Source organism: Hydra viridissima, unplaced genomic scaffold (assembly GCF_058129835.1).
Source record: "Hydra viridissima isolate aposymbiotic clone 2 unplaced genomic scaffold, HvirCarnegie_v1 scaffold_3, whole genome shotgun sequence".
Taxonomy (NCBI): Eukaryota; Metazoa; Cnidaria; class Hydrozoa; order Anthoathecata; family Hydridae; genus Hydra; species Hydra viridissima.
Window position 1 is genome coordinate 19847120 of NW_028324302.1, and position 17613 is coordinate 19864732.

The following is a 17613-nucleotide window of genomic DNA, read 5'->3' on the forward strand; positions in this document are numbered from 1 at the left end:
TAATAAGCCATCTTCATCAATTTGTGGATTTAAAGATATAATTTTGCTTGATACTGATATTGTTTTTCCTTTTTTAAGGTTGTTATATTCTTCTTTGAAGCTTTCCTGTTGAGCTTTAACAATAATTTCCTTTTCGCTTTCATGATATTCATCAGCTGTTATATCACCTATCATACGCAAATCAATTTTACATCGACAGTTCTTTATAAATCGATACATCCATCCGTTAACTCTGACAAGTCTTTTCCAACATGAGAATTGGTTTATATCAAGCAATTGATTTACTACTTCGGAAGATAATGCGAAATTTATTAACACAGCGTTTTTCTTTACTTCAATTGAAGCTTCATGTGTGATTTCAACGTGATTCTGAGGACATTTTTCCTCTAAAGAATTCAGAAAACTTGGTCCATGCCACCATACATTATTGTTTTTTAACTCATTCACCGATGTTCCTCGAGATAATAAGTCGGCTATATTAGTTTTTGTAGGTATGTACCTCCATTGTTTTAGTTCAGTCTTTGATTGAATGAGTCCGACACGATTAGCAACAAATGGTTTCAACTTTCGACTGTGATTCCTTATCCACCATAAAACGTTAAGACTATCACACCATATAGTTACGTCTTTAATTTCAAGCTTCAAGGCCTTAACAATCTTCTCTGCAAGTCGTAAACCGAGAACAGCTCCAAGTAACTCCAGTCTTGGTATACTGATAGACTGCAATGGACTTACTCGGGCCTTTGACATTATGACTACACAGGTCACTTCTCCTGTGTCATACAAACATTGTTGATAAGCAACAGCACCGTATGCTTTACAAGACGCATCCGTAAAAACGTGTATGGATCGGTTTACAACTGTCGAAGTTGTTTGTAAACATCTAGGAATGTTTATCATAGAAAGATCTTTTAGTTCTTGAAACCATTGATCAACATTTTTCAAAATCCTATCCGGAATTCGATCATCCCACTCAATTCCGTCAATCCACAACTCTTGCATAATGATTTTTATTCGAATGATGTATGGTGATAAAAAACCCAATGGATCGAACAAAGTTGCCATTTTTTTTAACAAAAATCTTTTTGTATATACCGCATTTTCTTCGGTAGCGACGGAATGAAAAGTAAATAAATCAGGTTTTGCTTCCCAGACAACTCCAAGCGTTTTCATGGCAGGTAATTCTCCAGAATCTAAGTTTATATGTTCTGCACGATCATTTTCGGGTGTTATTTTAAGAACTTTGACCGAGTTTGAAAGCCATTTTCGTGCAAACATTCCGGCTGAAATCCATAGTAGCGTGAGTTCTTTGTACAATTGAATTCCTTCTTTTTCATCAACTACAGAAATTATTGTATCGTCCATGTAAGTTGCTTCAAGAACAGCTTCAGAAGCTAAAGGAAATGTTTGTGCATACTTTTTTGCGTGTTCTTGTGTTACAAATTGAGCCATGAAAGGCGCTGAGTTGATCCCAAAAACCAGTCGATTAAACTAAAACACATCAGGCTCAGCAGTTGGATCCAAATTTCTCCATAGAATTCGTTGGTACCTTCGATCATCTTTATGTATTCCGATTCTTAAATACATTTCTGCTATATCGCAAGCTAAAGCGACTGGATATTTTCGAAATCGAAGTAAAACTGTTACAAGATCTTGTTGAAGTTTTGGTCCTTGGTAGATAAAGTCGTTAATGGATTTACCATTGTATTTTGCAGATCCATCGAACACTATTCTGACTTTTGTGGTTGATTTTTCGGGACGGAGAATTGGGAAATGTGGTAAATACCAACCATCTCCTAGATTCTTTTTATCAATTTTCTCCAAGTATCCCTTTTCTAGATACTGTTTAATAATTTTTTTATACTCATCTCCGAGACTTTGGTTTTTCATTAGACGTTTTTCCGTGTTTTGTAGTCTGTTTAACGCCATTATATAATTATCATCCAGCTGTCTATTTTCTTTCCATGGTAATTTTAGCTCATATCTTCCGTTTTCTATTTTCAGCGAACTTGTAACTATATTAAGGGCGGTAGTGTCTTCTGGGCTTGTTATCATTTTTTTTAATTGCATCTCTTCTTCACCTTCAATTGTCCATAACTTTTTAATGGTGTCATTCGCATCTTCTATTTCCTTTGCTTTTGGTATCATTTTCGTAAAGTGTGTTTGAAGGGATCCTCCAGTGCCGCCAATGCATGTCCATCCAAGCGGTGTTAGCCGGGCCACTGGTTCATTAAATTCTCCTCTTACTTCCTTAATTGCACGATGCAACTCAGAATAGTCTACACCAATTAGAATGTCAATTTTTGGTTTGGGTCCAATATTTGGGAACTCAATGCTTCTCAGATTTCTCCAATTATTTGACATTTTTCTCCAATTAACGGCTTTTAAGTTTCCAGTTACATTATTTACTGTAAAGGCTTCCACTGTTATAATTGTTTTTCCATTCAATGATTCCAGCTGGAATTCCACCGGCATGGTTTCGAATGAATCAATTTTTCCATTTATCATGTTTACAGTTACTTTTTCTGTTTTACCCTGCAGTCACAACTCAGCCGCCACATCAGAATTCAGATACGTTTTTGTACTTCCATCGTCAAGCAATGCGTTAACTAAAACTCTTTTATTTCCATTACGAAGAATAACCGTTCGAAGCGATATACAGTTCATGACGTGTTGGATGTTTGATATATGAGAGTTTTCAATTACCATGTTCTTGGGTTCTTCAGAAATTCTCTCATTTTGACGTTTCTTTTTGTGAAGCAAGCGATTGTGAGTATCTGTACAGCCGTCAATCCCACACATTCTTGTATTCCTGCATTCCTTTGACAAATGATTAGAGTTTAAGCACCTGAAGCAGAGTTTACATTTCTTGGCTGTTTCCCATCTTTCTTCTACAACTTGATTTTTAAATGTTGGACACTCCCATATTTTATGATCGTTTTTGCAAGCAGCACATTTTTTTATCCAATATGTTTTCTTTTTTCTTTCATTGTCTGTAAAGTATGAATTTCCTTCAGACGGTTTGCTACCAGTGCCTTTTTTTAAGCTATGAAGAGTCTCTGTTGCTGCCATTTGAAAATCCGCTTCTTCAACAATAAACTTTTTTAGAGTTTCAACATTTTCGTTTAATCTGTATTCATGCACCCAACGTTTATATCTTATCAACATCATCTCTGGAACCTTTTTTTGCAGTTGGTGGTATAATGTTCCGTTACCAAGTTCTTCAGTTCTATTAGCTTCTTTTAAGTTTATTACTGCCACATCCAACAAGTCGGCGAATTTTTCCAAATCTCTTGGTTGGTTTTCCCTCATAGGTTTGAAGTTGTTCAATTCATCCAAATACATGAGGACCTTTCTCCTCGTTCCGCCATATTTTCTTTCAAGTCTTTCTTTTGCAGCTTCATAGGCAAACGATGAATGCCCAAGTCCTTCAATTGCTTTTAATGCGTCGCCACATAAATATTGACGTAACTGAAGTAATTTATATTCAGCTGTCGCTGGAGCTTGATCGATACATGCGTTGAATGAAGCTTTCCAATTTTCGTAGCTCTTTTTATCGCCATTAAATATTGGTATAGAAACGCGTTTTAGTTGTTTCCATAAATCCTGTCCAATTTTTGCTGTCTTTTCATCTAAATTATTTGTTGTACGCAAACGGCTATGAGTCGATTTGATTGATTCATATTCGCTATTATCTTTTTCTTCGTCCTTTAATTTTCGAATACTCGACCATTGATCACGTTGCTGCTTTTCCGTTGTCCGCATAGGTTCTCGATCCATCCTTTGGTCAAAATTAGATCTTTCACTTCCGTTGCACAATATCCATCTATTTACATGTTCCGTCGCTTCCGTGAATTCGCCATTTATTCTTTCAATTTCTTGATTGAGTTTTTCTAAATTTTCTTTTGACTCCAGAAACTCGTATTTGTTTGATAAATCAACCATCACCTCGAGAACTTCGTTTTGTGTCTTTGTTAATTGATGAGTTAAATCGCGTAACTCGTTTTTACATGTCGAATCGTCGTCTCCAAGAAGCTGAATAATTTGATGTTTAATTTGCGTAAACGAAGAGTTTAAAATCGTTTTCTTCCTGTTTAATGCTGACACTTCATTTTGGACGGTTAGTTGATCTTCCATTTGATTCATTAATTTCTGATTTCTTCTTTTTACCATTCTTCCGTTGTGAAGAAACTACCCTCTGCTACCAACTTTGATCCGAAGGTGATCAAGATTAATACCGATTGCGTATTATATTATTTTTTGAAGATCAACACCGCTTTTGTTACTTTTTAATCAACATGTTCTTAATAAATTTTTACTCTATTTATACAGTTTTGATCGGTTAAAAATAGCTAAATTATTTTTATCAATCTTCATAAATGGGCTATATATAGCACTTATGGTAAAGCACCCAAATACCACAACCACGCATGATTAAGATCGGAATGTCCCATAATAAGCTAAGTTACAAAAATAGCGTTAACGTAAATTTCTTCCGATCAAATGCTGCTACTTTTATATATGGCATTTAAAATAGACACAACAGCGTTAAAAATTTTAGCAGAAATTTATTCGGTATTTAACGAAGGAGATTTGAGCAATTTGGTGTTGATTACAATTTTACTACTCTCTTATTCCGGGCGACATCAATTAGTGAAAGCTGTATGAAATGATGGCTTTCCTTATTAGGCTGGCAATGTTGCTAAAGCACATGTTCATATCTATTATGTGTTTGGATTTTGACTTTCTTAAAATAATACGATACTTTATGAGTGCAGCCTATTCTAAAGTTGAATAAGTCTTATAGTTACTAATGTAACAAAAATTGGTTGATACAGATATAGAAAACGAATTAGATGTTAAGTTTGAGCGAGATAAATTAATTAAAAAAAGTATTTCATGACAGTATACTTGTTTTCAAACCTTCAAAAACTCTTAAATTTTTTCTGAAAATGAGAAAAAAAAAGATCTTTTTTATGACAGCTGTTAACAAAAGATTGATAATGTAATTTAGTTTGCATACTTTTTTATATAAACTATGGTTACTTAATTGTAAATTTCTTTTATGTATGTTAAATAGCGTTTTCGTAATTTTCCTTTTAAGATCCCTGTTACTACAAAGGTTGTGCTCATCTTTGTACTCAAGTCTCAATGTTTGCAGTATGCTCTTGTTTAGCTGGTTATAAGTTGCAATCTGATGGCAAAGATTGTTTATATGGTATAAAACTTTTTTAATTTATTTAAAGCATACTTTTTTTAAGCATTTTTAAGTATTTCACAAATACGATGTGAGTGCCAATTAAATTTGATGTAGCAAATTTTCTTCCCTTTACAAGCATGTATCTTTTTACATTAATGAACTGTTGTTAAGTAGTTTTTAATAGAACTAACAACTTAATGGAATTTGCTTGTTTTAGCGTGTACCTGTCATAAACGACTCATTTTGTAAAGGGTCAATAGCAAATCAAGTTATATTTGCGAATGATATCTGTTAGCATTCCCTTTTTCAATTTGTCTTTGTAGTTGTATTATGGCTTTCTCCTAAATTATCTAACATCTCTAACTTTCTTTAAAACGGTTCACTCTCCATTGAGACAATCAAAGAAAAATTCTCCTCCTACATTTCCTGCTTGCACCGTTACTTCTATCACTTCTTCATTACATCGATACTTCTTTGCATATTTATTACTTAAATATAAATATAAAGTCTGGAAAAAGAATGCGCAGAATATTTATTTAAAGACCTTATTGTGGTTAACATCCTAAACAAAGTTTTTTAAAAAAATCTTCGGAAAATATTTCTTCTAAAAATGAGAAGTTATCTGAAGACTAAAGTAACAAAATGCATCTTGACATTTTCCTCTTATATTAAAGACTATTTGTCCTGAATCCAAGACCTAAAGACTCTAGTCAGACACCTTCTTCCCATTGCTTAAGTGTAAAGTCCGCAGCCAAAATTACTAACTAAATCAAGATTTAAAGTAGAGTCTGAAAGGTAACTTGTGTTAAATCTTTTTAGTTAGATTGATCTGTATAGTTAGATTGGAACATGAAGAGCACCTATTAAGATTTTAAAAATTTAGGCTAACCATGAAATTAAATGCAATCAAAACAAAGCTAGAATCCAAAGGGTAAAAAACAAAATTGATCTTCTAAACAAGTATCTTACTATTAGACAAAAGGTTACGCAAAAAAACCCTTGTGAAATTTAAATACTTAATTATCATACTTTAACAGGAATAAAGCAAATTGTGCTATTGAGAGCAAAAGTAATTTTGTTAGTCATGGTTAATGGGAAAATCTGTACATTTCAACTTGTCGCCTGTTTTTTAATTTCACTTTTTAGCCTTTACAGCCCTTTAAAACCTTATATAAAATGATAAACTGCTGACTACCAAACAAAGACATTAAAAACAAACAAAATCATGACATAAACAGAATAAAAACTGGGCTGCATGTTGTAGCTGGGCTGTCGAACATCTTGACTATGTCTTTTATCAAGAGTTTAGAAGTTTGATTGAATAAAAGAAGGACGCAGAACCAACAAGCGATCCCACCATAAGGTGAATACAATTTATTAGCATCTTTAGCTGAAAAATTTAATAAATTAGGAATGCTTGCAAATTACAACTTTAGTTAAAACAAAATAATTAAGCAAAATCAGAAAAAAAAAGAAAAGAAAGGGTGATTAAAACAAAGTTAAACTTACCTAGTTATCTAATAAATTTACAAGTAAAAGCAAAAGAATTACTTGATTTGCTTAAAACATTGTAATCAGTCAAAACAAAATCCTATTAAGGTCCATATTGTCAGCAGTGAGGAAAAGCAGTTTTTAATAAAACTCATTTCTTTTTTAGATAATAAATTAGACTTTCCAAAGTATATTGAAAGAAAATAAGAGAATAGCACATAGATTCGTGAGCTAACTTATTTTTTAACTAAATTAAACAGCAATCTCCTAAAAACGGTCTCCAAAAATCAAAAAACACTGAAGTTTTATTGAAGTTCAGAACAATCTAATAGCTCTTATGGCTGCGTAGCTAGAAAAACAAACAAAATTGGAAATGTTCTCGTTGTTTAACTTCAGTTTTTTTTCATCGTGAGAACTCGTAAACCATTTTGTACAAGTAAAACAGATTAAACGCATCTTCCTCGGGCTCGCATAGTCAAAGCTTAAAGGTTGAGTCTTTTTTTATTAGAATTTAAAAGTTATGTGTGTAAATGTTAAGCGCGAAGTTGCAGAGATTTTCACGTCATTGCGATATTGTTAAAGGTTATATTTATTTCTAACGAAACGCTAACCGTTTGGGAACTCTTAAGTTTATAATTAGTTGTATTAATTAAAGTAAGGGTGACTTTTCCACCTAAGTAAAACTAATGAAGAAGAGACGGACATAATAAAATATCGAGAAAAAAAACATTCTCTGAAAAAAATGCAGGCTGCCAATCGCTGACTTAAAACAAATTCCTAAATATAAGAACACACACACACTCACACAAACAAAATACAGAAACAATCTTTTTTTACTTCTTTTGTTTTTGAAAAAAAAAAAAAAACAAAACATGAACTACTTGTTAGGACATTCCAGCTAAATGTTTGCAAACTTCTCTTTTGTTGCAAACCTCTCCGTTCTATGTGCATAATAATAACTATGAATCATAACTGCTCCGCATGACCAAATGCAGCTACATTTATCGCTATGTAACTAAATTTAGTCATGCGATTTAGTTATGGCCAATTCCATAGTTCAGTGACGCATCATGCGGAAGGATTTTTTTTAATAAAAATTTTTCTATAACTCAAAAATAATTTTTTATTACTCTAAATCAATCATGAATTAAAATTTTATAATATAAACTAAACACAATTGTATTTACATAACACTGCTACATAGCAAAAATTAATATATGAGTTCAGTGACGCAACGCGGAAAAAAGTGTTTTTTTATCAGCATACTTTTAAATGGAGTTTTCGCTGAAATTTTAATTCTTGCAAGAATAATTAGATTTTTTTGTTGTAATTTATTCATTTGACAATAAGGCAGTCATAAAAAAAGCCACAAACAACAAAGTTTTCATATCGTTTTATTTTACAGAAAAAAAACTATCAGTTCAGTGACGAAACGTTCAGTGACGAAACAAAAAGATGAAATTAAAATTATTTTAAAAAGTTTTGTTATTTTCTAATAAATTTTAACTATACTCAGGTGAAAATAGCATCGGAACAACGTTATCATTCTGAACATAAAAATAATGTGATTTTGATATATCTTTGATTTTTCTTGAATAACTTAAAATTGAACTGAATCCAAGTTCATTTTTTTGTTGTCTTGTATCGTTTTCTGACATGTGAATTACAGATATTTGCAAATCTTGTAATGTTAACGCAAAATCTGCTACTGACCTGATCTCGTATCGACTAGATTTAACTCTCAGGGCTGCGATTTGCTTAACAGTAGCTCCTATTCCGTCAACTACTCCTTTCCCGTGCATCGCTGCAAAGAAATGCCAGAAGAATTTTTTTTAAAAATGTTTTTCAAACACAACCATTGCAGCCATAATGCTTTTGTTTTTGAACTGAGAAGTGGCATTATTGCTGAACATGTGTACTTCTTTGACTTGATCAGGAATAAAGTGAAGGATTTTGTCAATGTACGGTATAATGGAAGACTTAGTATGATCAGTTGAATCAGAAACTATGGCAAATGTTTTTAGCTCAATGTTCCAGGCTGCAAGGGTAATGATAGAAACTTGATTTTGACCAAAATGAGCCGCTTGTGGTTCATTTTGATAGAAACACCTAGCGTTTTCAGCCCAGTCAACTTAGATTACCGCAATTTCAGAATTAACACTCATCGAAACCTCCTTCAGTTTCTTAAAAATTGTTGATTGATTTTTCTTTACAAATGCGTGTTTAACGAATTTATCACGCATCGCTGATATGTGTTGGATGAGTTCTGTTACAGTAGACTTTTTGAATTTTTTTCAATGTTTGTATATGTTTTAGTTTCAGGCTTTCTCGACTCGTCCCAGGACACTTCGAAACCAAATGTATTAACAGTTTGCAAGTGCTTATCAAACTGTTTCATACCTTTGCATGCAACGCATTTGTCATGCAAACTACAAACACAAACATTATGCGGAAATTTTGTAACTGATTTCACATTGCGTGGACGAAGGTCGCAAAATTTGCTGAGTCCAATATTTATGTGCTGATGCTTTTCCTTGAATAACTCGAAAGCTTCTTTTAGCGTATAATATAAATGACTTATGTGAATATTGTTTGCTTTTCCGTCAGATAATTGAATTCGAGTGACATCTTTTTTGTTTGGTGATATTTGGGAAACTTCATCTTCATTATAAAAGTTTACAACTGCTAAAACATCGCTTTCAATAAGACCATACAGCTTTGAACATGCTGGAGGTAGACCCAAATTATCTTTACAAGCAGAGCTATTTGAAAGAATAGAAAGAATTTCAGATTGTTTTTCCTTTGAAGTTGGTAGTGCTTTTAAAACTTTTTTCAATCCTTTTCCTCTTTGTTGAACGTTTTTAAAAGATGAGCTTGGTCTTTGAGATTGATTTAAAAGTTTTCTTTTTAGAGCGCGACTTTTTAAAACTCTTAACTTAGCTTTAGCAGCATAAGCTGCTTTTTTATCATAAGCTGCTTTTTTAAGCTGCAATTTTTTTTTAATAATGATGAAAAGTTTACATTAAAATATATAATTTCTAAAAAAGCCTCGACTTAAAGCCTAATTTCGTTGTGATAATTAAACTTTTTTTAGCTTTTAGTTCAGTGACGCAACCTAATTTTTGCAGATGTGTATGTGACAAAAAAGCACTTGAATTATTTATAAAGAGTAAAAGTTTTTTTACTCAAGACATATATTTAATCTCAAAGATTCTTTCTAAACAAAAGTATGGATATATTTTGTTTAAAATATTGCAATAACTCGCCCTCAAATTTTACTCACTTTTTCGAATAATAAAAAGAAAAAACAGTTGCTAACATTCATCAAATTTATCTACTCGGTTCAAATATTTTCTTCCCAAAATTTATTTTAACAATAATTTTAAGGTGTTTAAACTACAATTAAAAAAAAAAATGCTTTGAAAAAAGAAATTTTTAAACACGAAATTTAACTCTTCCATCATGGAAATAGCCTTATACATTTGGTCTGTTTTGTGGTAAAAAATATTGTGTAATTTTCTATCATTTTGATTGTGACCACAATCTGCAAAAAGCATATCACACAATTTGAAGCTCTTTGCTTATCAAAAACTACTTCAAATAAAGGGTGTTTTTTTTAGAGGTATAGAACTTTAAGTTGGCATTACTGTTCAAGATGGCGACCGATTTAACAGGTGACAAGTGATTTATTCTCAGTTTGGTTTGGCAATTCATCATGAATAGACTCACGCCTGAACAACGCTTGCAAATAGTTCAATTTTATTTCAAAAATAATGGTTCTGTGCGGAATACGTATCGCGCTCTACATCCATTTTATCCTCGACAAAATCATCCATCAGAGCAGTTAATTCAATTAACCATGGAACGTTTTTGCACCACGTTTACTCTTATTGATAACTCGCATCCCCAGAGACGCCGTACGGTGCGTACAGAAGAAGCTATTGCTACTGTAGAGCGTAGCATTGCGGAAGACCCGAATGAGTCTATCCGCCATCGAGCACAGGAATTGGATCTGTGTCCATCCACTGTATGGAAGATTTTGCGGAAGGATCTTGGTATGCGTGCTTACAAAATCCAACTCGTGCAAGAATTGAAGCCAAACGATCATCAAGCAAGGCGTAGATTCGTCGAATGGGCCCAAAACGAGATTGCCGTTGTTCCCGATTTTCATAAGCGAATTTTCTTTAGCGATGAAGCGCACTTCTGGTTGAATGGTTACGTCAACAAACAAAACTGCCGCATTTGGAGTGAAGATAATCCTCAAGTGTATGTCAAAACACCGTTACATCCAGAAAAAATGACTGTTTGGTGCGCTTTATGGGCTGGTGGAATCATTGGTCCGTACTTCTTCAAAAATGATAATGGCCAGAACGTTACAGTCAATGGTGATAGGTATAGAGCCATGATTACAAACTTTTTCATTCCTGAATTGAACAACCATGATGTCCAGGAGCTGTGGTTTCAACAAGACGGCGCAACATGTCACACAGCTCGTGCCACAATCGATTTATTGAAAGACACGTTTGGTGACCGCCTAATTTCACGTTTTGGACCTGTGAATTGGCCTCCAAGATCTTGTGATTTAACACCGCTAGACTACTTTCTGTGGGGCTATGTAAAGTCATTGGTCTATGCGGATAAGCCACAAACGCTTGACCATTTGGAAGACAACATTCGCCGTGTTATTGCCGATATACGGCCACAAATGTTGGAAAAAGTCATCGAAAATTGGACGTCCAGATTGGACTACATCCGAGCCAGCCGTGGCGGTCATATGCCAGAAATTATATTTAAAATGTAATGCCACAAGATTATCTTTCTAATAAAAAAAAATTCTTGTCAATCGAATAATCCATCGTTGTTTTATTGCAATTTAAAGTTCTATACCTCTAAAAAAAACACCCTTTACAATAGCATGAACAGCTGAAAATCTGTCTTTTATACAAAGGAAAGATCACCATTAGAAAAAACTACAATTTCATCACTCTTCTCTTAATTCGAGCATAATTTTAGAACTTTTGAACATTTATTAGACTTTCATTAAATTGTCTATGGAAGGTCTTAACTGCATTTTGAGGTACTTTATGTAAAACCGTTATTGGCACTTTCTTTGCACACTGATAAACAACTGTGGCAAAGCTTGGAAGATAATGGGAGAAAACTATAACTTAAGTAAAAAGTTATAACTTCTTTTTGCTGCTGTTTTCTAACATTAAAAAAGTGTAAGAGGGACATGACTTGGTTGCTCCGTTAGCTTCCATTTTTTCATTGGGGGCGCTAGCCAAGTTCTGTAGGCTACTCCACTCAGTGATAAAGGTCTAGAATGACAACGGTCTTCCATTTAAACTTGGCTTACAGGACTTGATTATATTTGAAATCTTTGAGCTTTGGCCTTTTTATATGACTTAGGGCTTGACTAGTGCTGAATTTGACTTTTGCTTTGGATACCGGCATTGATTTACCTCTGCGTTCGGTTTAAAGTAAAGATGATACTCACCTTTTTTCTTTAATAATAATCAATTCTTTCTCGATGTGTGGTAACTAGGCTGCAAGTTTAATTCTTCTTTTTGAATAATATTTTATTTCTTAAAACTAAACTGAGTGATTTCTTTTATACTAAAAAAACTAAAAGATTTTATATATCATTTTTTCATGATCAAATAGGGCATTTTTTCATTAAGAAAATAGGATTTAGTCTTGTACAAGAATTGGGTTTACCAAAATGAAAACTTTTAACAAACAGCACCGAATGCATTTTCTCAAAATCAAATAAAGTAATCATTTAAATCAGTGAGATTGTGCTTATAAATATACATTTTAAGAGAAATTCTGCAGATAAAGTGAATTCTAAGGATTTTAGTTCAAAACTTTTTCCAACTTAAAATATGATCTCAAAATTGAAAATGTGAAATTCAAAGATAATTAAGCCCGTTTTAATTTTCTAAGACAAAATAGTTAAGGAAATACAACCTTAAGAACGCAATAAGAGCTCCAGGAAAATCTTGCCTCACTCACAACATTGTGTGCCTCAAATTTGTAAGAAAAAGATTGAGTTTCATATTGTTGATGCAATTCCCCTTACTCAGTATTTTCAAACTTAAATCCACCTATTTGATCTTTAATCATGTTAGTTATTGTAAAGTCGAGACCATAATACAAAAAATTATTTATTTCTCTTTATGATGTCTGTTACAATTAAGAGTGTTATCGGACCTTTCTTGTTTCGCTGTATGACTTCAAATTTTTGGCTATTAAAAAGTTATTTGAACTCTCTCTTCATAAGTAGACCGTTTCGACTTTTTTGAAACTCATGCCACATCTAAGATCACTAAAAAACATTGTGGTTTTGAAAGAACGCTTGTTACTGTGGATGAAATAGTGTTATGGTGAGACATCATTTTCCTTCATAGCGAAAACCATGCAAAATACTCTCTTCGAATTTACTGTTCTAAATGCATTTCTTATTGCAACATCAAAAAGGTTGCAGGCTTGAAATTCTTTACACTTAATGGTTGGCTTGAACTATATTTTATTTTCTTTCGTTTCTTTTTAAGTATTTTTGACCCTTCATGAAGATTGACCAGAATTTCCATTCTTAAGTTCTTTTTGGTTAAATTTAAGATATACAGCCAAATGTCGATACCTCTGAGATTATAAGCGATGCTGTTTTTTTTTAATTAACTATTTCTCTATGTAGAAAATGTGAATCAGTTAAACAACACTGCATTTTTTTGAGGGATATAGTAAATTATTTGTACCCTTTTTCTATCATCTGAACATCGGCCATGCTTCTTATATTTGCAATTACAATATTCACTAGAATCTAAATTTTAAATCAGTTTGTGATTGTTAATATATAAGAAAGTCTATCGTTATTCAAGGATCTTAAATAAAGCTTAAGTGACAAATCGAAGTCTCAGATTCCGCTTCTGCAACAAAGAAAATGAAACTAAAATTCTAATGGTGTCATTGTCAGAATTTGATGCATCTATTGGCTAAAAACAACCATCAATACATACATGAAAATTTCTCATTTGCACATACATACCTACATACATGATTTTTTTGAAATGTTTTTATTTGTCCTTTCTAGATTTGTGCATTTATTCCGGCTGCTCTCATATATGCCAAATTAAGTCCGGTTCTGCAATCTGCTCGTGTCCTCATGGAATGATGTTACTTTCCAGCGGCAAGATTTGTATAGCAGGTAATTTGCAAATTTCTTATTTTGGTTATTTTTTTTTGGTAAAACTTACTTTTCTTTTGTTGTTTGGTTTTTATTTCTTGCATGTCGCTTTAGAATAATGTAATAGGTATTTGAATTTTTGGAAGCTAAACACATTCTCATGAAAACTTTGTAAAGATTTTAAAACTTTACGGTAGTTTTGACATAATTATTACAAACTTCTAATTATCGACATAATAACTTTTTGGTTTTATAAGAAGGTTACTCATTGGACCTAATTTAATAAAGCATTTCGATACTTTCGATCTTAAGCAACCAAACATTCTCTAAGTCACAGCAATTCTGTTACCATAGTCAAAAATCAGGAACAAAAACACCCCTTGAGAACATTGGGCTCACTCTAGGAAAGTTTTTAGGACTTAAAGAATTCAGTAAACATTTACGGCAAGACCATGCTTAGCGGAAACTTAACAAATGAGCCCATAATCCATGAATACACTAATCCTTATTTATCCTCTTGCTGGACTATTCGTCGTTGTTAATCATTTGTAATACCAGTGCTTCAATGTACTTAGACAGACCTCGTCTTTATCCCTCAACATCACAAAAACTACTTTTTATGGAGGACAATTTGAAGATAATGAGTATTGCAAGCTGCTGAGTAATGTGGACTGCCTTCTATAACTTGCAAAATCTGGCGCAGCACACAAGGTTTCAGGCGAATTTAATATCTTGAGAAATTTGACTAATCGCAGAAGCCTGTTTTGGCTCTGATCTAAAAGAATCCAAAACTAATCCTATATTATGTTATCCAAAACTAATCCTATATTATGTTTTCTTGGAAAATGAGAATCAACTATATTTGTTTTCTCACTAACTTTTTTCCAAATTTATATAAACTGATTTTTTTTCTACTCTTTACTATGTCTAAAGTCAAGGATGTAATTTGAAGCGTTTCATTCTCAAAAGGTGGTCAGTGCTACAAATAATAATTATCTGCATTTTTTTGATTTTTAATCAAAGCTGGTTTGAATTTGATCATCACAACTTGAAAATATAAGTTAAAAACAAAAATATCCTGAAATAAGTTACTTAAGTGTCTCTATGGAGTAAAAAGATCTCTTAGCAGGTATGTTGTAAATTGTACAGTATACCTGGAAAGTAGAAGATAGTTTTTTGTGGCAAAGTTAGCAAAAATTTGGGTTTGCGGTTATATGGAACTCTATAAATTTTATAGATTTTATAGGTCTTTCTTTGTTACTTCACAATTGCTGATTTTAGCTGCTTCAAACTATGAAAAAGATTTTTTTTCCGCGGACGTCATAGTTGTATTTTAAATTTTGTATTTACTAATAGAGGGATATATCTAATTTGCCACAGTATAGACAGCAAAATCGGTTTAGCTAGTTGTTCAATACCTTTAAATTTTACAAAAGTGAGTAACTGGAAAACAGTTCAGATTTTTATAATGGATACCTAAGTCATATAAAGCTGTTAAGAGCATTTAGTCTTTAGTTTCTTAATGTTAATATGTAAAAGAAGTATTGATTTTTTAACCAAAAATATCAATTTCAAACTGAAAGAATTCATCTGATCATAGCAACGCATTATATTCATTTACTTAACAACCGAAGAATAAGGGTCCATGAAAATGGTGGAAATGATTAGTTTAGACAGTTTCTTAAGTTGCCTCTCAACCAAAAAAAGTTGAAGAAAACTTTGTTGAATATTATGAAGATTTTATTTTGCTAATAATTCTTCTACTAAAAGACAATAATGTCTTCTCCTAAAGAACAATTGCTTGGAGATATTTATAAAAACATATTATAAGTTTCAAGAGATCCTACCAAAAGCAAAATCAATAATGTCACAAATGAACTATCAAAGTAAGCATAATTTTAGCACATTAACTTTGTATTAGAATTGACCGAAAATCAAAGACAGCCGTGCAAAACTTCAAAGTTTTTTGTGGTTTGTTTTTAAGTTAAAATGTTATTCTATTTGGGGCAACTCATTTTCAAAGGGTGGGTATAGATAGTGGTAATAGGCTTTCAAAATACCATAACAAATGTATATCTAATACGAATAGAAGAAAAAGTAAATACCTAATTTGAATGTGATTGCAAAAAGCACTGCTATTAACAAACTTAATTCACTTTGATAAAGAGTTGCCAGTTTAAATTTTACCTAAAATAAAATGTGAATGCAATAAGAATCATGTTCATTAAGTTAATAGTGAATGTGATATGCTTTTTTATTCAAACAAGATTAAATAAAGTTAATTTGATGATAGTTCCAATACCCTTATGTTATGCTACTATTTCTCAGATTTCTTTTTAAATATGGAAAAAAGACTGCAAAAAATTCAATTACAACAAATTATAAAGTTTTTATGGGTTGCCTGGATACTTCATCTTGTCTTTTAATTCTAACTTTTAAAATTTATAGTTGCAAGCTTGCATAATTAGTTTTCGAGAAAAAAAAAGGAGTTCTTTCATGGTATAATTTTGATTTGTTACTAAAGATCTACGTATTTAATTTCAGGTTTGCAAATGGTTACTGCAGTTTTTGACATTTCAAGTTCTCAGGTGAGATTCTCTAAAAAAAGGTTTTTTTAAAAATCTTTCGTATGCTGTTAAAACTTTCCTTCTTCAAACTTAAGACGTCTTTGAAGAAGTTTGAACCTCCGATAGACTTTCAAATTTATAAAATATTTTTGAGATGATCAAATTGAACTGATAAGAAGTTAATACAATCATAGATATGTTTACCGTGCACTTTTTATGTATCCTACTAAAGATCTTTGAAATGCACTGTTTTGATTTTAGTTTCTTGAACAATTTGAGAAACGTGGTGTTAATTTTCTCTTTTTTAAATTAATGCTTCCCACTATTTTTATTCATCTAGATATCAAAAGATGTTGCTAAGATAATGTTAACATCATATTTCAAAGACTACTGCTCAAATTACCCTTGTTGCTACGTTAACTCTAATGAACGGTATATTTGAAACTTGCTATATAAGTATTATGTACGTTTTTTCTTTTGCAAATTCCTCATTTTAATTTTTCAAATGAATTGAATTCAGTTCTAAAAATTGCATACAGAAGATTATGGTCAGAGTAACGAAGTTCAAAAAACATCTTCAAATTCACACATAATCAGCAATTAGGATTCTTAACATCAAATACTCTCTCGCAAAACTAAGAATACAAATAAAAAATCAGAAAATCAAATTAGTTAAAATCTAACTCCTGCGTCTATAATTGATTGGGTCACAAATTTACACTGTAATACTTTGAACTTAGCTTATATTCCGCCAAATAATGAAGGCTTTTCAGTTTTGTTTTCGGCATCTGCAAATGAAATAATTTGTGATAAGATGGTTAATGTAAGCCTAGACACTGTATAAATGCGGATTAAATGATCCGAAGTTTTCGAGTTTAAAGATACAAAGCAGCCATTTTTACTCTGAAAATAACGGTTAAACTCGTTTGAAGAATACAAGTTCAAAAACTCAACAATTGATTAGTGACGGTCTGTATTATGATCTGATGCATAAAAATTCAATCTTAATTGCTGAGATGTTAAAACAATTTCAATCTCGATTGCTCAGATGATAATGCAAAATCAAAAAGTCACTCGGAGATGGATTGAATTCAAGTTTTACACAGTACAATTACGCATGAAAGTTGTAAAAGAGTCGGTGGTTTAGCTGGTTCGGGAGATCTTTATTT

General features: G+C 32.1%; 1 protein-coding gene across 4 annotated transcripts in view; it reads left to right on the top strand.

Moving 5' to 3' along the window:
- Positions 1-17613, top strand: part of LOC149891335 (uncharacterized) — a 216200-nt gene that overhangs the window by 196811 nt on the left and 1776 nt on the right. For all 4 annotated transcript variants that reach the window (XM_090083009.1, XM_090083007.1, XM_090083010.1 and 1 more), the window contains 4 exons: positions 5105-5218; positions 13785-13898; positions 16422-16465; positions 16785-16876. In XM_090083009.1, coding sequence (XP_089939135.1) covers positions 5105-5218; positions 13785-13898; positions 16422-16465; positions 16785-16876 — 364 coding nt within the window. The remainder of the gene's footprint in view (positions 1-5104; positions 5219-13784; positions 13899-16421; positions 16466-16784; positions 16877-17613) is intronic.